Source organism: Priapulus caudatus, unplaced genomic scaffold (genome assembly GCF_000485595.1).
Source record: "Priapulus caudatus unplaced genomic scaffold, Priapulus_caudatus-5.0.1 Scaffold986, whole genome shotgun sequence".
Classification (NCBI taxonomy): Eukaryota; Metazoa; Priapulida; class Priapulimorpha; order Priapulimorphida; family Priapulidae; genus Priapulus; species Priapulus caudatus.
The window spans coordinates 73,204-95,024 of record NW_014578047.1 but is presented as its reverse complement, the minus strand read 5'-3'; the positions used below and the strand labels follow the sequence as shown (position 1 = coordinate 95,024).

General features: G+C 43.8%; 1 protein-coding gene across 1 annotated transcript; it reads left to right on the top strand.

Annotated features, from left to right (window-relative positions):
* The first annotated feature begins 2,623 nt into the window (after positions 1 to 2,623).
* Positions 2,624 to 11,364, top strand: LOC106814827. Its single transcript, XM_014819185.1, has 3 exons — positions 2,624 to 2,703; positions 5,054 to 6,229; positions 11,294 to 11,364. Exons 2-3 carry the CDS (start codon positions 5,482 to 5,484, stop codon positions 11,299 to 11,301), a joined length of 756 nt encoding a protein of 251 aa, XP_014674671.1. The 5' UTR covers positions 2,624 to 2,703; positions 5,054 to 5,481; the 3' UTR covers positions 11,302 to 11,364.
* Positions 11,365 to 21,821: the final 10,457 nt, after the last annotated feature.

Here is a 21,821-nt window from a genome sequence, read left to right as displayed (position 1 = left end):
GTTAGTGTTAGAGTTAGTATTACTTTTAGTGTTAGTGTTAGCGTTATAGCGTTAATGTTCGTGTTAGTGTTAGTGTTAGTGTTCGTGTTCGTGTTCGTGTTAGTGTTAGTGTGCGGTGTTACGTGGTACGTGTACGTTTTTTTTACGTTTGTTTTTTAACCGTTTTTTTGTTTAACGGGTGTTTTTTTTAACGGTGGGTAAACGGGTTTTATGTATTTTTACGTTTGGTTTAACGTGTACGTGTACGTGTACGTGTACGTGTACGTGTACGTGTACGTGTACGTGTACGTGTACGTGTACGTGTACGTGTTAGTGTTAGTGTTAGTGTTACTGTTACTGTTAGTGTTAGTGTTAGCGTTAATCTTCGTGTTAGTAATAGTTATAGTATTAGAAGATTATTATCTTCACTGCTTTAAAATACGCGATGTTTCCCTTCTTCGAAAGGGTCGTCTTAAATTAACCTAAATAACCATTCACTTCGCTTGCAGAAATTTTACGTTAACGTTCTTTTACGTAATTTTAACACAGGACAGAACATGGTACCAGTTTAGACTCAAGGGATCTAGGGTTTAAAAACACGGACTTTTGCCTGTTGCAGTCGCAAAGTGCTTGTTATATTATGCGCGTAGATCCGGCTTATATTTCATCAGAAATACCTCTTGGCAGTTAAAATGTTCTAATTAGGTATCTTTTTTGCGGCGTTATGACCGGAGTTATCGTGCCTTATTACCTTAATTTGGTTCATCGTAATCTAGACTAGTGATAGCTAGGGGACACAATGCATCGCTATGTGCTGAGGATTAAGCCGCGGGTCCATCATGCGGAGGAAGACACGTGGGAGCAAGTCATAGACACGCTCAATACGAAACGGATTTGGAATGAAAAGAAGCTGGGATAAATCTTTTAAAATGGGACGCGTGGAAAGGCATATAATATTGTTTACAATGAAAAGGAATGCTGAATTTACAAAGTTTCTTCTTTCATGCATGTTCGCTGACTATCCCATGGTAAGGTATTGAACAGAAGCCGCGTCTAGAGGTTGACACTTTGTGTCCTCCAATCACAGCCTACGCCGCACCTCCCTTTGAAATTTTTATAGGTGGGGACCCAGCATAGTACCAAATCGCCGATCTCAGGAACTAGGGAATTCTGCTAGGCTAGAACGGTTTCCTACGATAGAGTTTGGCACAAAAACGAAAATAACACGTCGTTTAGCGCACTGCGCTACGTACTTCTGTTGCATGTTCGCATCTCCATAATCAGAATAAGCCCCGATTTCTTCGTTGATGGGCATGAATGGGGCGTCACCGACGTGACCAGTTCCTATACCGACTGTGTTTACCTACTTTTCGTAAATAATAAAATGCCCGGCCGATGCTAGACTGGTACCCGTTCGCCACCTTCACTCCGGCAAGTATCCTTCGCTACACTGACGCTGTTAGTGTAGCGTGTGGAACTGTCGACCGGGTACCAGTCTAGGCCGATGCCAAACTTCACGCAGCGCACCTTCGTACACTCAGGATACTCGTAGGTTGAGCCCGTGAGCGAGAGCGCCATCTGTCGTGGAGTTTGGGCCGATGCGATGCATTTTTTGCGTTTTCTGCGTGATTATTATTTTGCGCAGGCACTCATTTATGAAATCCTCCAACATTTGTACTTCTTCCATTAAGTCCATGTTTCACTGTTATTTAGGAAGAAAGGTAAAACTGTGCATTCGCATAATTTCACTCTTGCTTCTATAGTATGATTTCCATAATTTTGCTCTTCTGCCCATGATAATATTTCCCTCACCATGAACCTACATTTTTTAGTTCGGACTCTTGTCATATCGTTCTAACCTCCTATATCATTAATTAAATCCCCTAGGTATGAATATTTGGTGCATTTTTTGATTACTTGGTTGCCTATTAATATCTCCTTCTCTATCCTTTCTTTGTTGGTAAATTTTATAACCATTGTATTTGTTTTGTTCATATTAATTTCTAATCTTTTTCATTCAGCTAATCTGGAGCATGACTGAGCAATTTTTGTTACTGTTTTATAATCTCCGATTCCTAGAATATCGTCCATATATAATCATTGTCATCTTCTAAAACTACAGACCATCCGCTGACCGCTGTGGAGACGTGCGCCGGGCCTCGAATTTGGGCTAACGCTCCATTAGGAGTGTTCCCAACTTTGATATCATTAATGATTAATGATTAATGATTGATAATCCTAATCCTAACTCTAACCCTAACCCTAACCCTAACCCTAACCTAAATGACATTAAACCACAAACTAATATATGACCATGACCATATATATATATATGTTATTATGACCATTAATGACATTAAAGTTGGGAACACTCCTAATGGAGTATCACCCCGAATTTGGCGCACGTCTCCACTGCGGACAGCGCTTCATACTTGAACATCCCCGCTGTCGCGTGCGCATATCCCGCGGAACTGCGCGTCTCATCCGCGCGCAGCACTTAGGATCAACAGCAAAGCTGTGCCACGCAATCTTGTATCATGTCTCTCTGGTTTGTTGTAAAGGCGTAGTGAGTGGCTTACGAGCATGCGCGTTAAGTACTTCCTCGAAGCCAGTCAGGCAGATAGGCACGCGACAACCACAAACCACGTATCAGTGTGCGAGACATGTTCATTGGTAAGACAACGCTATTTACGTAGACGGTGGACACCCAGACATCTCAGCGATGTAAGTAATACGTATAATACTTTCAGTTTGTGGTAAATTATTATAACGGTTGGTTTGCTACGCATGGAACACTTGTTGTAACGTAATGTTTAACGCTTGGCGTATTTTCTTTGTAATTTCAGTTAAAACCAAACGCAACCACACACAACCACGTACAGTAGAGAATAAAGGACAAATGTAAATAAGACTATGTGTGCGTATTTCTCGCTGAACCATTTTTTAAATCGACAACACCGAACGACAGACAACGTAACCGGACAGCTACATAGTTTTAAATCGACAACACTCAACGACAGACAAGGTAACCGGATGGCTACAGTGATCGTGATAGTGATAGTGATAGTGATTGTGACTGTGATTTCGATAGTGATTTCGATAGTGATTGTGATTGTGATTGTGACTGTGATTGTGATTGTGGTAGTGATTGTGATTGTGATTGTGATTGTGATTGTGATTGTGATTGTGATTGTGATTGTGATTGTGATAGTGATTGTGATTGTGATATAGTGATTGCTATTGTGATAGTGATAGTGATTGTCATTGTGATTGCGATAGTGATTGTGATAGTGATAGTGATAGTGATAGTGATTGTCATTGTGATTGCGATAGTGATTGTGATTGTGATTGTGATTGTGATTGTGATCGCGGTAACGACAGTGATAGTATTATTGATTACGAGTGTGATGGTGGTAGTGGCAGTCATAGCGATAGAGATTGCAGTCATTAACGAGGTCTTGGTCATGGCAATACGAGCCATAGCAAAGGTGAAATGTGAGAACAGTCAATCCCCAGAATTTATTGAAATCAAGAGTTGCATTATACGTATACAGTTTTGATGAGAATTGAATCACGTTAATGCAGTTTCGATTTATTTGGATGAGGCACATTGGACGTTAGAAAATTACAATGAATACGAAAAAGCTTTGTGGATCGCGATAATGATAGTGGAAGTTTAATAGCGATGTTAAATATAATGCGTGACGTGGCGAGAAATATATTTATTCGTAACATCCAACATTATACTACCGTGATAGCATCGTCATCCGCAGTCCGGGAATAGCTCGACCGGCAGCTGCTCTTCCGCCATCCTGTCATCCACCAAGCTTTTACCGGCTTTGATCAGGATCTGATTAACGAGAGAGACTGTTTCACATGATCTGTCCGAATAATAATCGCGCCAAAAATGAGTAGGCGTACATCACTAACCGATTATTTTGAAACTACAGGCGTGTAGTAAAAATGTAAATTTCAAGGTTTTACTAAAGCGTACGTATTACATTACGTGTGTTTCAAAACTACAATTAAAGCCTACACGCTAGCGTGAGCACATACACGTATAATGCGCGACATACATGCAAATTTGTATCCTCTGTTTTCTGACTGACAACCATCCACGATAGGCGACCGACCGATTAGTAATTAAATATAACGGGCGCGAGGGTATTTGGCTGCTTCACTTGATTATTAATTAGTTTAGTGGCGAGAATGTGTAGCGCTGATCACGACTAAAAGGTTACCCGCTGTCGGCGTGCAGCGCCAAATTTGGTGGCCAACTGAAGCGCATTATTGAAAAAAACTATTGTGAAGTCTCATGGGCTGTTCAAAGTTCATTCTAGGCACGGGGTTGACTCACCACATAATAGATACTACGTTGACGTAGAAGGGGCTAAATTAACGGTGTCATATAGACTAGAGGCAAAATTAATATCAAACGAAGAAGCTTGATTTGTAACAATAACGAAATTACCGAAGAGACAAATTGCAGAAACAAGACATTACAGTAAATACTCTGTGCCAAAGTTCACTTGGTGGGCGTAACACATTAAAAGTTATTGACTTTTTTGTGACTGACCCAAAAATGTTTAAGCGGTTGTTATTCGACTTGCCTATGGTTTCTATTTATTCGATTTGTATAAAAGTTAATTAATAAAATATTTAGGCAAGACTCACAACACCAAGGTGAACTTCAACACTCTGGTTTAGTTGTGAAGGGAGGGAAATAACTAATAGGATCCACCGCGTGACGACGAAGGCACGCGCGGTGTAAGAAAATCTCACTTACAGTGCACATGGGTGTAACAAAGGGTGCTTTACAAAGAGTAAGGTGCGATAGTGTAAACCCGATTTTACAAGCGACGACCCGCAGCTTGTTACAGCTATGCGTTACATTCGCGTAACTAATGACGTTGATGACACTGCATTATATCGGATGCACAGCTGCCATCAGGAAAGCCGCTGACTATATCTCGTTATTACATCTTTACCGACTAGCTGGTATTAACCCGTATCGTATAAGCCTCAGTTAAGATCACTTGACGACATATTGCTATCATATTTCATCCCATAACAGGCTCGCTAATGAAGAAATACATCTGCTGCCAGGATGAGCCTATGTGAACACATGCGACCAAAAGACATTTGAGCAGCGTGCGCCTGTAGATTTTTGATGGAGTATGACGAGGAGACGATTGCATGCACGCACCGGATAGCGAGAGAGCGGATGCGCAACTTTTACACAAGTAATAGCTGCTGCTTATAAACCGTATGCAGCTGAATGTTCTCAGAGCGCGACTAATTTCCTCTTGTCGCCATTACAATTATATCGAAATGAAGAACACGGAGAAATTTATTCAGAATTTGCTGCGTCGATGATTGAAGGCAGCGGAGTACGCAACCGATCTAACAACACAACACAGCTTGAGCACACACTACGCAGTGACACAGTACGCAATACAGAGGGACAGCACACACTACATTGACTGCCGATTCACCGCATTTATGACGGACCCGGGAGGAAAGCTGATATTACTCGCGTGCCTTGTGTCTGTCGTAGTGACAGATGGTAGTGAAAAGACGTGGGAAGTTGTACCAACCTTCGAAGATTGTGACGCGACCGACAGCAGCGATGATGGGCCCAGCTGTGAAAGCTGTAGAGACGGATGCGACTCGGAGTTGTTACTCGGCATGTCTGTCGACAATAGAACTACGAGTGCGATCCGTCTCACGTTCGACCTGGCGCCGTTCATTAAGAATCTCGGCACTAGGTCCATTTACGGAGAGCCGCCGTCTCTTAGATTCGACGTGCAAGGCGTCACCGCACATCTAAAGCTGCGCTGCCTTCACCTGACCGGGTCCGGCCAAGACGCATTCTCTGGCATGATACAGGCGAGAGCCAACTGGATCTCACCGTACACCTACGACACCTACAGCCCTATCGACGTGAACAGTGTCGTTTACTACGACGATGTGTTAAGCGACAGCGCTCGCGACACGGTGGATACAGGCGCGGGTCCCGAAATTGACGTACTGCAGCGGCTCTTTGTTAGCAGTGAACAGTGTGCATCGGAGAGCGTATCCCTACCGCTGACCGACATTGTTCAGCTGTGGCTGCAGAGCAAAGCCACCATGCCTCTGAATCTCACAATCGAATGCGTCGAGCATCGTAGCGGCTCTGCATCCGGCATAGCCTTCAGCGGGAATATACGCGAGCGCTCACCGCACCTTATCATCGACTTTCAGGGACGAGGTGAGTTAATAGACTTGCTATGTGTCGTGTGTCAGTAACAGGTGCTTGTATAGTGTTTTTGTTTGCAGCGTGTCCACTTCACTTGATTGCAGATCGGCCGTGTATTGCCTCAACTATAGATACAATATTTAATCTATAGAGTAGCAAGCCGGGAATTAACATGTACCGTCGGAAGAACCGTGGAAATGTTGTAAGAACATCATTACTAATTATTGCTATCATAAGTCTAAATTTTTGCATTAAGTTTTCATAATGCTTCACTGCGCTAATATTTTGCGTTCTAGAAAACATTATGACATTTTAGAATTTTGATTTCATGACTATTTAAACACGAGTGTTTGTTTACATCGAACGGAATCGCAAAATAGGAAGGTCTAATGCAGCAATTTAACCATAAAAAGTGAACAGAATCACTTTCATTTTGTGCAAAAGTGGACATAATATTTTTACCTTTACTATTTTCGGTGACGGAATCACTTTAACAACGAACCCCTGGATTTATCTTAGATGTTTAACGCTATACCTGGCCACTATCATAAAACATGGCCAGCGCAATACAAGGCACCACTAGCTTTGCGCCTACAGGCAATCTGAGCATCGTGTCTGTGCACATGCTTTTTGTTCTAAAACAAAAATTCTTCAAGCGAGAAAAATGGCATGGCGAGATGTACGTAAAAAATGGTATGGTATTAGCTAAATCAATATTTTTTGGTTCTGAAGAGTGCAAAGAGTGCAACAAGTAGCAACATTTGGTCCATTGTCAAAAGCCTTAAAAATAGTAACCAACAATGAAATCGTGTTCGCCCACCCTCACGTGTAGGACGCTGTATTGTGTGATGTATGTGTCGGACGAATAGTGTCGAATAGATTATGTGAATCAAGTGATACGCTGGCTCCGCTTTCCTATGCCAGTGTCGCTGCCCTCTGTGGCTGACGACATCCTGGTCACGGCACCAAAATGAAATCGTGTTCTCCCACTCTCGCGTGTAGGACGCTGTATTGTGTGATGTATGTGTCGGACGAATAGTGTCATCCGACGTTCCGTATCAGATGATGTGAATCAAGTCATACGCTGGTCACTTGCTCCAAAATGATATCCTACCCGTTCATCTACGATGATGCGCCGTTCGTATATATGTCCTTGCGTTGTGTTTCTACCAGGCTCGTACGGGCAGATATCATTGGTTATTAATGTTACTCGTGTGTAGTGTAGAAGCGAGGTCTCTGTAGATACGTGCTCGTAGATATAGGAAAACTAGATAGTCGGTGAATAAATCGAGTAGTGATTTATTTAGAAGCGTAGAATAGTTGCGATAACAGTCCCGTAATTTTAGAAAACACAGTAGATTTAACGGCAGAGTCGTCACACATAAAGAAACTAAGACGGTTTTAAACAGCACACCAAACACGGCTTTCCTCTAAGACTCTGCTTTACTAACTATCCCTTTGACTGCTGCCACACCTTTTTCCTCTCTGGCTCGGGACGCGCTCACGGTCAAATATGGTTGTAGAAACGCGCACTCGGCCTGACGTGTCCAAGTTCGCTCGCCCTCTCTACGCAGTTACAAGTCAAGGCTTCTACGATGGCGCGTGCTAGGCGCGTGTGAAGACGCGGCTTTGCTTTCCGTTGGTACCCCATTGAAATCACGCGTAACAAATGGGTGGGGCTTAGCCCACTGTTACAACATAAGTCTAAAATATCATAACCTTGGCGCAAAAACTTCACTTCTAAAGTTAAAACCTTGATGATGCCATAACTACCTGTGTTTTTTTCTGACAACATGCCTAAGCATGCCTAACAGCCTAAGCATGCCTAAGCAGCCTAAGCATGCCTATAGGCATGTTGTCAGAAAAAGCACAGGTAGTTGTGGCATCATAAGTTTAAACGGTTTTAAGTTTAGAAGTGAGGTTTTTTGCGCTAATGTTGTGATATTTTATACTTATGTTGGTTACGATTTTTAAGACGTTTTGTCAACGGACCAAATGTTGCTACTGGTTGCACTCTTTGAACTGTTCAGAACCAAAACATTTATTTGGTTCAATCTCGCCATGCCATTTTTCTCGCGTGAAGAATTTTTGTTTTAGAACAGAATGCATGTGGACAGACACGATGCTCAGATTTCCTGTATGCGCAAAGCTAGTGGTGCCTTGCGCTGGCCATGTTGGCAAATGTTCTATACATTTATTCTTTCTTCCAATTATTTCGTTTGCTCTCCGACCACCGTTTACTAAATTACAGTCACTTTCTTTTTTAGCACGAATTCTTTTTATATCTTGACAGTTATATTACATCATTTACATAATCGACAAGTTGAGTTAGCAGAGTAGTAGCACGCAGAGTCAGTGTGAATATCGATCAGTGCCTGTACAACTACTACTCGTGATAGTTCTGAGAGCATTCCACCCTAAACGATCATTCGATCTAAGCTGCCCCAGAATTTGATCTTGCACGTCATCGAGTATAAACAGGCAGGTCACTCATCGATCATCCATGTGATTGTATGCTTCAAACTGAATGTGCCTGTAATATAAACATTTATGGACGCTATATGGTAGGCCTACTGATCAATGATAGCTGGCCAACAATCCCCAAGAGCTAGTGCCTGCCAACTAAACTATTCACGAATCCAGGCGACAAGGAACGCGACACACAGAGCACGAACCATTTACTTCTGACAGAAATATATATATTATAAGACTAATATAAGACTAATATATATATTATAAGACTAATATAAGACTAATATATATATTATAAGACTAATATAAGACTAATATATATATTAATTCCGTATCGGATTCCGTATTGGATTTCGTTCTATTGCATTTCTGTATTACGCCTTCCATGCACACATCGCATCAAAATATATGACATCGAAGTGTCAACACGAATAACATTACTATGTTGTTCATGTAAAGCTCTCCCCCGCTGGCACAACTACCTCCGCTAACACAACTACCCCCGCTAGCACAACTACCCCCGCTGGCACAACTACCCCCGCTGGCACAACTACCCCCGCTAGCACAACTACCCCCGCTAGCACAACTACCCCCGCTGGCACAACTACCCCCGCTGGCACAACTACCCCCGCTAGCACAACTACCCCCGCTGGTTAAACTACCCCCGCTGGCACAACTGCGGCTGCAGTATTGTTTGCTTGGACATGCAGTGATCGTGCGCGTGGTAAACCCTTTTGTAACGTCTTACTTTAGTCCACGTCTGATATACGCTACTGGCCGCGTGATTTTTTTTTAGGTCAATCAAGAACATAGGGCTTTAGTGAGCGCTGCCAATGGTTGATACAAATCACGTGCCTAAAACTCCTGTTTTATGGTGCATTCACTGCATTGTGACCCTAACCCTAACCCTAACCTACCCCTAACCCTAACCCTAACCCTAACCCTAATCCTAACCCTAACCCCAATCCTAATCCTAATCCTAATCCTAACCCTAACCCTATTTTTTTTTTAATATAAAAAATATAATTTTTAATTGTAAAAATTAATTGTTGTTATTAAATTGTTGTAAATAAATCATGTAAATATTTGCGTTAATTGGAAAAAAAAATGATTAAACGGATAAAGATAGAAAAATACAGAAAACATTAAAATAATTAAAAAATGGATTGTATTCGATCCACCGACCTTTCAGCCTTGAATTGCGTGCTGTACTCGCTCGGCTATTGATGGATATTGAAATTGTGAATTTTGGATGTGCTATGAATATGACGACACTGTGACGTCATTGAGCGACGAAACAAGCTCAACCAATAGCAGCGCTCACTAGAGCCCTATGTTCTTGATTGACCTAGGAAAAAAAATCACGCCTACTGGCCCACTAAGAGCTGCTGTAGGCTTAGCCTGAAGTTACCTTCTCGCATGGCGAGAAGTTCACTACGACATCATACGACGTGGAACAGTCGGGATACTATTGGCTAAACGTTACACGGAGCGCAGCGTGTTTGCTAATCATAGTTGTAATTTCTTTGGGCGAATACCGTTTGGGTAAGCGCGTGGGCTGCAGCCAGCGTGAATACAACTAATTTATAAATGCAATAAGATATGGACAATCGCGGAAAACGGTGCCGCACTGTAAATTAACGACTCCAGAAATACGTGAGGTGCTCAAAGGTTTGTCTTTGCACTGACAGCAGTGTAGGCAACTCTGTCAGCGACACTTTAAAATCGAGCTATCCGTTTAAAGAGGTACAGCTCACTCAATCAGCGATAGGGACGTTCTAATAACCGCTGCTCACTAACGGTGCACGCGTGGCAAAGCTCATATACATTGGTCATAGCAACAGTGTTCAAGGGGCATGGTTATCTCGCCCAGACCGATACCAAGAGTCCACAATAGAAAATTATAGAAATCTAGAAAATATAAATATATAGAAAAATAATATTAAAAAAATCGATAGAAATCTTCTATTATATGGACTGTTGCCGATTTGTAAATCACGTAAGCAGGGAGATATTGAAGAGTATCGTACGAACGTTTGCCCTTGCTATATGGACCGCGAATGCACTGGTTCCAAATTCCACGTCGATGCTCGACGACTTACGGAGTCGACCATTACGACGAACAAGCTGTGTCTATATGTCATTGTTAATTACGTTCCTTTAAATCACCATAAAATTGAGCATTTCATAGGCTTCATAACGTTATTACTAGACGTACCCCCGGAAACAAGAGGGCTGATTGTAGTTTCGGTGCAAATAGAAATGGCCGCGTAGAAAATTTGGCATCCAGTAGAAAGATTAAATTCACAAACATTTATAAAATGTATAGTTTCATGCATATTTTATACAAGTTATTTCAGTAGATCTGGAACAAACAAAATGCATTATTCATGGGCTTGCACAAGGTTTCGCATATTGAGTTCATTTCTTGATGGGATTTGATGCAAGGCCGGCCATATTTTGTCGTGTTCGCTCCACGCGCTAATAAGATAATAATATAAGATTGCCTGCTAGCTATAACGCGAACGACGTCATATGTTGACTTACGTATTCAACTTCTCCTCACTAGATTCTCATTTTAATTACTTTTATAAATACATATAGGCGGATGAACTTTGCTCAAGCAGATGATTGGCCTATGAACGCACAAGTGTTTCTCTGCAGCTTCCAGCGTTTTCATGCACACGTCTAGGCGTGCGCGTGTTTGTCTAGGAGCGCGTGCACGTAATTACGCCGACTTGAACAGCTTGTGCACTAGCACCTGGTACATACTGTACGCAATTAAAAAGGACACGTGATTAGATCCATTATGTGAGACAGGTTAAGCATCCAAGGAAGTTATAGAACGAAGCCATTAATTGAAACTATTCAATAAATAATCTTGTCTTTTCAGACAAGATTATTACGTATTACCGTAGGAAATTCTGTTAGTCCAATACGATTACAAAATTTCTATACTTGGAGAAATTCCACTAAGTTCTAAGTTGTGAGCTGGTAGGTTCCCTGGGAATAACTGCAATTTTTATTTTTATTTGTGTTTTTTTATCAATATTTGTTATAGGCATATAAAATCCATCCGTTTTAAGCAACGTATGTAAAGGTATCTAATCTCGATTAAATTAATTCGATTAATCTCGATTAAAGGTGACGTGATTGACTATGTTTTTGCGTTGAGATTTTTTATTCTTTACTTCTACATTATTCGCTTTGGATCCGCAGGGCATGTAGGATAAAACAATGGTTTTCTCACGTTTGTCGCAAAAATTGAAACAGAATCGGATAAAATTGGCTTTGTTAGTTCGTAGCTTTAAGTTCGCTCGTTCTTTTAACGTCCTTTAACGTCGATACCATTACAACGTCATGCTTGTGCTCGCGGCAAACACTCGATCCCTCGTAGATATCGTTCTCGCCACTCATTCGTTTGTGAAATAGGTATGCGCGGTATAATCTCTCTCGTGTTTCGTTCTTGACTACATTCGTTCTTGACTTTTCGTCGTCTGTTTGCAATTACGTCGATCATAAAACATCATAAAACATCATAAAACATGATGTTCGAAAGCGTTGAGTTTACATTTCCACTAACGGTACACCTAAATGAACATTTCGAATTGTCATAATTATAAACGATGTCTTTTCATTTTTTTAAAGGGGAAGGTTACGTGACAAGTTTCTCTGCTATACCTGACAATTAAAATATTTTCATTTTGGTAATGACATGCCATCACATTATGACACATGCATGCATACAAGATGCAAATGGAACAACGTGCAACCTCCATCTCTAGGTTGTGCGTGCATGTAAAAGGGTTATTCAAAGCAGATAACCCCAGTTCAGCCCCTACTTTTGGTTTAACTCGGCAGGCATAATCATGAACACACACCACACGCACGCACGCTCTCACGCACACCCACACACACGCGCACGCAAGCACGCACGCACGCATATTATATATATATATATATATATATATGACGAGAGAGATGAGAGAGAGAGAGACGGAGAGGAGAGAGCTCGGATGACGAGGGAGAGAAGAAACGGGACGACGAGTAGACCCCGGACCGGGAACGACGGAAAGACAGCAAAAGAGGGAGAGAGCAAGGAGGGAGAGCAATCGATTGCGGGGAGCGGGGCGGCGGCGCGGGCGCGCCGGACGCCCGCGTCGGCGGGCCGGGGGCTCGGGGGGGACCGGGCGTGGTGGCAGAACGCCTGAGGGCCTGCAGCCAGCAGGGGGAGCGTAAGGGAGGCCGCGACGTGAGTGAGAGAGTCAGAGAAGCGCGCGTCGGGGAGCGAGGCGAGAGAGCCTAATGGGGAGATGAGAGAGAGAGAGAGAACGAGGCGATGGCAGAGACAGAGTTCGCGGAGAGACGAGAGAAGAGAGCAGCAGAGGAGCAATCACACATCTGTCCGTGGCATTACCTCGTTGCGCCTGCAGCCGGAACTGTCCATCAGTGAAAATGTGTCAGATGCATGAGTCAATTAAAGCGATCTACGTATATGAATTAGTTTCGTAATATGCGTAAATTTCGTACTCCTTGCCATATTTCTACGAAAATTCATGAATATCAATTAATTTTGAACAGCGTCATTTATTACATTGATAAAAACGCAATTAAATTTGATAAATATGTAAAACGCACTTAGAGAGGCTTTGAGTGATGTGCACAATATTAGTGCATGGCTGCAGATCTTGACAGCGCATGCGCTTATTAATTCAGCCATACGGTGGACGGATGGGTGTATGTACTCGGATGAACAAATGTTGGGAGTTGGGATGGCGGCATTCCTAAAACCTACTATTATTGTTAGCGTTATTTTGGTTGTTTACAATAATGAAGCAGCTAGCTTGTGTGATATTTACTAGAAGATTTATTTTGCGCGTAATTACTGGCCTCCGATATTTGGTTAGCGATGTGCGTGATAGGTGAGAGTAAATATTCGATATAGCTGAATATTGGAATATCTCTCTTCGTATAACTACTGTTATTCGTGATGCTAGCCGTAAGATATGGTTATGTACTCCTTTCATGCTACATCATGTGTGTCTAGGCTGACTCGTCAGAAATCAGAAGAAGCTGGAGGTAGGCGTCAATGTCTTCACGTTTTCTACAACCAGATAATATCGCTATGCTATAGAGCTTGTTCGCAACAAAAAATTGACAATAGGAGAAATGGAAAAACGGAAGCGCGTCTTCGCGCACCTATTGATTTTCGTTGAGACTAATGAAATGTGTTAATTGCACTCATCTAAAAATAGATATGTGGCGCGTCGGAAGGTTTTCATAAGCGACTCTTCTTCCGATTGTTCAACTCTATGTAAGGATGTTATATAGATGTACGAGACATGACATATTTGTAACAATGCTCCAGAAATTACATTAATAGTTTGACTGAACAATATTTAATTTGAGTCGTGCAACACATTATTGTCGGCACACCAAAGTTCACGAATCTCACATTGTCTTTGTCACAAATGTTACTATACATTGCCTATTAATAATTGCACCACCACTGAATATATAACCATTCGGGATTGTTCTATGTAACCGAATTAAAGATACATACGTTGGAGACAGAGCGAGACAGAAATACGACTTAGTCAGCGATGGTGAGAATATCGTAATAATCACTGTAAACAAATAATTGCCGTCTAAATGATAACTGTCGCGTCACTGCGTTGGTAAGGTATGGTATGGTATGGTATGGTATGGTATGGTATGGTATGGTATGGTATGGTATGGTACGGTACGGTACGGTACGGTACGGTACGGTACGGTACGGTACGGTACGGTACGGTACGGTACGGTACGGTACGGTACGGTACGGTACGGTACGGTACGGTACGGTACGGTACGGTACGGTACGGTACGGTAATATATCATATATCATATATCATATATCATATATCATATATCATATATCATATATCATATATATCGTATCGTATCGTATCGTATCGTACCGTACCGTACCGTACCGAGCCGTACCGTACCGTACCGTACAAATATATGATATATGATATATGATATATGATATATGATATATGATATATGATATATGATATATGATATATGATATATGATATATGATATATGATATATGATATATGATATATGATATATGATATATGATTATATGATAATAATTATATGATTAAATAATTCATAATTAAATAATAATGAAAGAACAGCTCATCCGTATAGGTAGATAGCTATACATGGTGAGCGGGCTATGCTGCGGTATAGCCGAGCACGGTGCCACATAGCAAGAGCTCAAGGCAATGTTAAGACCACTGTTGAAGTACCCTGGCCAAGTACGCGACTACCGGGCGTGGCCAGGGCAGGTTTTGAACTAATTACAAATATCGAGAGCATTTATAATCGAGTTTTATAAAGACTGATATCGAAGGGGAGGCGTGGGACGACGGCAGGGGCAGGTTGAAGCTACAGCCAGCCGTAACTAGACAGAAATGTGCGCAGACGAACAAATAGCGAGAGCGAGATAGGGAGCGAGACAGGACGAGAGAAAGAGAACGAGAGAGAGAGAGAAAGAGAGAGAGAGAGAGAGAGAGAAGAGAGAGCGAGCGAGAGGGAGAGAGCTAGAGACAGAGAGAGAGAGAGAGAGAGAGAGAGAGAGAGAGAGAGAGAGAGAGAGAGAGGAGAGAGAGAGAGAGAGAAAGAGAGAGAGAGAGAGCGAGAGAGAGAGATAGAGGAGAGAGATAGAGAGAGAGAGAGAGAGAGAGCGAGAAGAGAGAGAGAGAGAGAAGAGAGAAAGAGAGATAGAGAGAAGAAGAGAGAGAGAGAGAGAGAGAGAGAAAGAGAGAGCGAGAGAAGAGAGAGAGAGAGAGAGGGGGAGAGAAAGAGAGAGAGAGAGAGAGAGTGAGAGAGAGCGAGAGGGTGAGAGAGAGATAGACAGTAAGAAAGAAATAGAGGCAACAAGATAACAGAGCGAGAGCGAGAGAGAAAAGAACGAGGAAGAGAGAGAAATGAGTGGAACGAGAGAGCGAGAGAGAGATCGAGAGAGAGAATATATAGATCAAAAGAGAGAGAGAGGAGAGAGAGAAGAGAGAGAGAGAGAGAAGAAGAGATGAGATCGAAAGAGAGAGAGAGAGAGAGAGAAGAGAAGAGAACAAGAGGGGGGGAAGGGTTATAGCGTTATGTGTGTAACGTGTGAGTAAGAAGATGTGGTGATGGCAGTAACGACATAGTGATGTTATAGAGAAGGCGCTAGGATGTGCTGATACAGCTCCATTAGGATGTTTCCAACTTTTATATCAATTAATGATTAATGAATGTAATGATTAATGATTGATAATGCTAAACCCTAACCCTAACCCCAACCCTAACCTAACGCTATAAAACATAACCTAACCATAATGACATTAAAGTTGGGAACACTCCTAATGGAGTATCACCCGCTAGTAGCGCTGCATAGGAGTCTAATATATATAGTGTCCCCGCAGGGGGGTACTGCGGAACTACCCTGGGAGCATAGACGCCTGACAGGCCCATAGTATGGCGAAGATGTGCAATTAGTAGCATGCGCGACAATGTAACGAAGCCTGAACGACTGGCTGGATACATCGTAAAAGACCAAGGTCGTCCTATTGCGTTAATAAAACATCGGAAGCCCATGATCCGCTCTCACAAAGGCCCGATCGGGCACGGCAACCCGTTCTATTCGGTAGCGGTTATATAAGCTAGCATGCAGCGTGTAGAGGATAGGCAACATTGTAGGTCGGCAGGGAATAGCAAACATTAGTCGGCAGGGAGTAGCAAAAGCATTAGCTCGGCAGGGGTAGCCGAACATTAGGTCGGGTGACACGACCACGGCCGCACCCGGTCTCTGCTACTCCGCGCGTCGCCTAGTCAAGATGCTAATATGGTGACCGCTCGCATCAGTGTGCCGATGGATACAAGAGAGGTCGCAAGATAATGAAGTATATTGAAGCGTGTGAATCAATGCCGGTAGATCTAAGCTTTATTTCTTGCTACTCTGCATTCTTTCGGCTTCTTCCTTCCCTCCTCCATTCACCGCGCTCTCTCGTATCTCTCCGTGTTTACTCTCGATCTCTTCGCCTCTCTTGCTCCGCTCTCTTTCGCGCTCTATTCTCCACTCTTTCTATCTCTACTCTGCTCTTTGTCTCTCACCCTCTCTCTTTGCTCTCTTACCCTCTTTTTCGGTCCTCTCCTTTTCGTGATCTCCCTCTCGCGGTCGGCTCTTCTTTCTCTCACTCTCTCTTTCTTGCCTCTCATTCTCTCTATTTCTAGTTCTGCTCTTTCGCTTTCTTATCTGACTCTCTGCTTTTTTTCATCTCCTTCTTTCTCTCTCCCTCGCCTGCTCGCTCCGTCTTCGCTACGCTTACCCTCATCCGTTTCTCTCACTGCGCGTGAACCATCCCGGATCCTCAGGCTGAAGAATTGGAAGTGAGCGACTGAACGAGTACGTTTAACACGAAGTGTCGTCATACTTAGAAAGAAGCAACAGTGAAGTAACCACCTAGAGACCAACTGTCGCGTAGAAGGGCGTAAGAACAACAAAAACAACAAAAAGCAACAACCAACAACAACGAAACAACGAATACAACAACACCAACAACAACAACAAGAACGTTAGGAAATTCGATGTTACACTGAACACGGCCGCGAATTGCAGCGACCGGCGGTTACCGCGATATATTGCAGCGCGTGGCGTGCGTAGCGTGCGTGCGTGCGCGTGTATACCATAGCCCGGTCTTTCTGAATACAGCAGAAAGCCTGTGGCAATAAGTCACTTGGCAATGCCGCCGAGTAGAATAGCGAATCGAACGCGGATCGGTCCATGAAAAACAACAATGGAGGAAGGCAGCGACCAACAACAGCCCAGTGTCGCCCCGCGCGCGCGCGCGTCAGAGAGGCGCACTACTCACGTGACCGGGCGGCACAACGGGAGCGGAAAGGAAGTTTACGCGGCGAGAGAGGTAAAAGAAGCGCATTTTGTCGATCGCGAATTTGCCTTTCATTTCGTTCGCGTAATAGAGAAGGGGTTTATTTTAGCGGGTACGTAAAAGCCATCCGTGAAAAAAGTCCGAAACGTTCGCGTTGTGATTCGCAGTAACGACATAGAGAAGCTCCGAGTAAAATAATAATTATTCGAGGTCGAAGCAAAAAAAACCGTATTGTCGAAGGACGAGGAAGAACAAGTTTGTTTTGTTTTATTTTACAGTAGGTGTCGAGGATTGGCAGGCAGTGGGCGTGGGCCGTTCGGCGGGGATCAAACCTGCGAATCTATAGAGGAAAATCGTTTCTATATAAACAATAAGATAAATATATTATATATTGTTTGTTTATGTATAGATATGGGAGAGCAACGCTTGCGTTTTTACGGCAGCTATCGCCGACTTACAATACGATTGCTCTCGCAGTAAGGAGCGAGTCTGATATTTGTCATAACGAGAGAATAGGCGTATCGCAGTGTGTGTGGCTCTATGTGAGTAGGTTTGCTTGTGGGGTTATTAAACAGTTTAGCTCATCAGAGACCGCGTACTAACCCTATTGCCCGAAGAAACTTCTGCACCCAGAAGGTTGAAAAAAAAGAGAAACGAGAAAGAAAAGAACCGAGGAAAACTGATAAGGAAAAATTAGAATTCTACGAATGGGGGTTATAAATCTAAATAGAGCGAAGCGATAGAACGCTTTACGGAAACGAAATTCAGACAACTCATCAGTCTATAACGAAACCAACAAAAATAACTAACCAAGTAAGCAAGAACAGAACAAATCAAACAAACAAACCAAACAACAAACAAACAAACAAATAAACATCAAACAATTCAAATCAACCAACCAACAAAGCCATCTCAAGCATCCAGACCACCAACCAAACCAACAACCAACCAATCCAACGCAACGCAACCCACCCAACCGCAACTCAACCAACCACCAAACAAATAAACCAAAACACTATAATAACCTAACAAACGAACAACCAACCAGAAGGTTCATTGTCAAAAACAAAATTAATCTCCATCAGTAAGTATAGTATTAACTTTCTCTCATAGCCATCGACGCACGCAGACAGAAACCGTGCAGAATAAACGGCGTTTCTGATGCGCGTTATCGAGGTCGCGATTCTAACGAGAAAAAAATTGAAGTGCTAAGTACCATATAAATAATTACGACTAATGTTTGTTCTGAGTCAACTGTCCAGCAAAGCGACCACGAAGCAAACGGCAGGACTGCCAACAAACAGACAACGACCAAAAGCACAGCAACCAGCGAGCAACGTTGAATGTTCAATGTTAAGACCATAATGTCACGGCGACAGAATTTTCCATTTTCGTAACTGCGCCAACAAAGGGACATGAAGAAAACGTAGCCGACATTATAAACAACAACAAACACACAAACAACCAGCGCACAGTGTCAATGTTCAAACGTTAAAACTTAAAACCATAATGTCACTGACAAATTATCTTTCTGGGTAACTGGCCGCAGCCATTCTAATAAATTTAATATCAATATTAGTACTAACGGCAATAAACAAATAATATCAGGAGTCTATCAATACTCCTAATAATCAATCCTAAACTATCAATACTGAGCGCTATGATAGACTCCTGATAGATAGTAACGAGTAACATAAGACTGCATGACATATAATGCACGCAACATATTAACGCAAGTATACAAGCATAATATAGATCATTACATAACCCATAATATAATAGCGCAAACACAAGCCAGCCAGCGCACGTGCGCGCGCATGCAACCTACGCTCCAGATGTCGCGACGCGTCTGTGTCAGGTTTCTCGATGCGCGGCAGGCTTGTAGGTACTCGTAGAGCAGTCCGATAGCGTTCGAGATAATCTGGTCGTCACGCGCGACACCGTTGAGTTGATCATTGCCTGTGTGGCGGCCGTGAGCGGTGATCTGAAGTAAGCTCGTAACGCCGGCTGCGTCCTCCGTATGTCGACAAGGCACGGCTGATGCTTTTCAAGGGGCAGCCTGTCGACGGCGGCGCGGCGGCGGCGGGCGCCGTCGAACGTGTTCTTTCTTCACGTCGTCACGCCTCTGCCTGCAGAGCAGGAAAGTGAGTTGAAGGTTTCAGCTTGGCGGAAAGTAAAACGCGGTTTAGGATGTGAAACACTGCGTGGCGATGACAGGTTTCGAGTCCGATGTTAACGACTGTCAGAGTATGACTGCGGGGTTCGAGTCCCGTCGCTACGACTGCAGAGATGACGCGGGGTTCGAGTGGCCGTTGTTTACGACTGCAGAGATGCAAGTGACTTGTGCTTTTGATAACAGTCTTGTACGTCATGCACGTGCGTCAAGAAGCCAACAATCCTCAAAACAGCCCGGGAGCCTGGGCCATTTCATCTCTGTTATTTTACGCCCTGAATGCGTGGATTGATCAGGGAGGGGGTGCATGTAAGAGGGAGACATTTCTTCGGGTTCGCGAACAAAAAACAAGCAATTCCACTTGACAAATGTTCATGGGGACATTTCAATTGGGAACTCCTGCAATAATGGGACCCCAACAAGGGCCTTTGTACTGACTAGTTTAGAGAAATTCAAAGGTCTGTTATATTGCTCTTATTTAGCGCGCCGATATGTTCTTATTTAGAACAAAGGTCTTCATTGTTATCGTCTAAAATACAGAGCCCATCCCTGACGCGCTGTGGAAGACGTGCGCCGGCCTCGGAAATTTGCGGCACGGTCCTCCACTGGGCGGACAGGCACTTCAATAAGCTTCAACATCGCCCGCGGTCTCATGCCGCGGCGCAAGGCGCTCAGCAGATCAATCAGCAAAGCTGTGCCACGCAATCTTGTGTCTGTCATATGGCCATCTCGTGGATGGCGCGCCATGGACACAACGCCCAAAACGGCGATGCCCAGCGCCCATCGATTGGCTTGAGAGGTGTGATATACGTCCACTAGAATAGGTAAGCAATGTAAGGGGGTGCGTCGATATCTAATATGAAGGATATCGAGAAGAGCAAGTAATGAAAACCATTGAAGACTACGAAAACTAAATTACTGATTAACGAGTATTCATGCACAATATCTGACTGCATGCAGAACGACGATAAGCGGCGCGAGAGGCGAGAACAAGCGTGGGTTTTCAGTCGTTTTGCGGCCGCGAGATGGCGGCACGTGATCCGAGAACAGGCGTGTGGTAACGTAGTTGTTTGACGGGACAATATAGCCAGATAGAGCAGCCGACACTAACCACCAAATCGACCGATGCGTATCTTCTGGCTTAAAAAAATATTCTTGGCAAGTCGGCACCCGCTTACCTACCGAGCGCGTGCCAGACGTTAGTCCAACGCAAACCACAGCTAGCGTGCACCAGATAAGGTCTGCCTAATAGTGTTGAATGCAATATTGATGGCAGGTTATTCGCTCGTCCTCCTCCCTCATGTCTCGGTGCTCTTCTCGCCTCCCTGCCGCTCCATCCCTCGCTCCTCTCTTCCGCTCGCTTCCGCTCCTCCGCTTCCCTCCCTCTCCTCTCTATCTCTCTCTCTCTGGCTCATTCTCCTCTCTCTCTCTCTCTCCTCTCGTCTCTCTCTCATCGTCATCTCTCTCTCTCTTGTTCTTTTCTCTCTCTCTCACCAGCGACAGCTAACCACTCAATCGACGCGAGCGTATCTTCTGCTTATAAAAATAGTTCTTGGCAGTCCATCCCCTACGCTACCGGCACGCAGTGCAGACGTAGTCAGCGCAAACCACAGCTAGGCGTGGCAGATAAGCTGCCTATAGTGTTGAAGCAAATATTGATCAAGGTGTATTACGCTGCGTCCTCGCTTCCTCAGTGTCTCGCTCTTCTCGCCTCCCTCGCCTCCCTCCCTCATTCCCTCTCTCCCTCCTTCCCTCGCCTCCCTTCTGCCCTCTCTCTCTATCTTTGCGGTGCGGCCCGTCTCGTCTCCTCGTCTCGCTTGCTCCTCGGGTCTCGTCTCTTGTTCTTCTCTCTCCGTCATCGTCTCGTCTCGTGTCTCGGCGGTTTTAGTCTCGTCATCTCAATCGTCTCGTCGGCAGGTCGTCGCCCGCTCTCATCGCGTCGATTTCTCCGTCCTCCAAATCATCCTCATCAGGTGGAGTCCTCAGCTCTCTCTCAGCTCTCTCGCTCTCGCTCTCTCTCTGCGTCCGCCTGAGC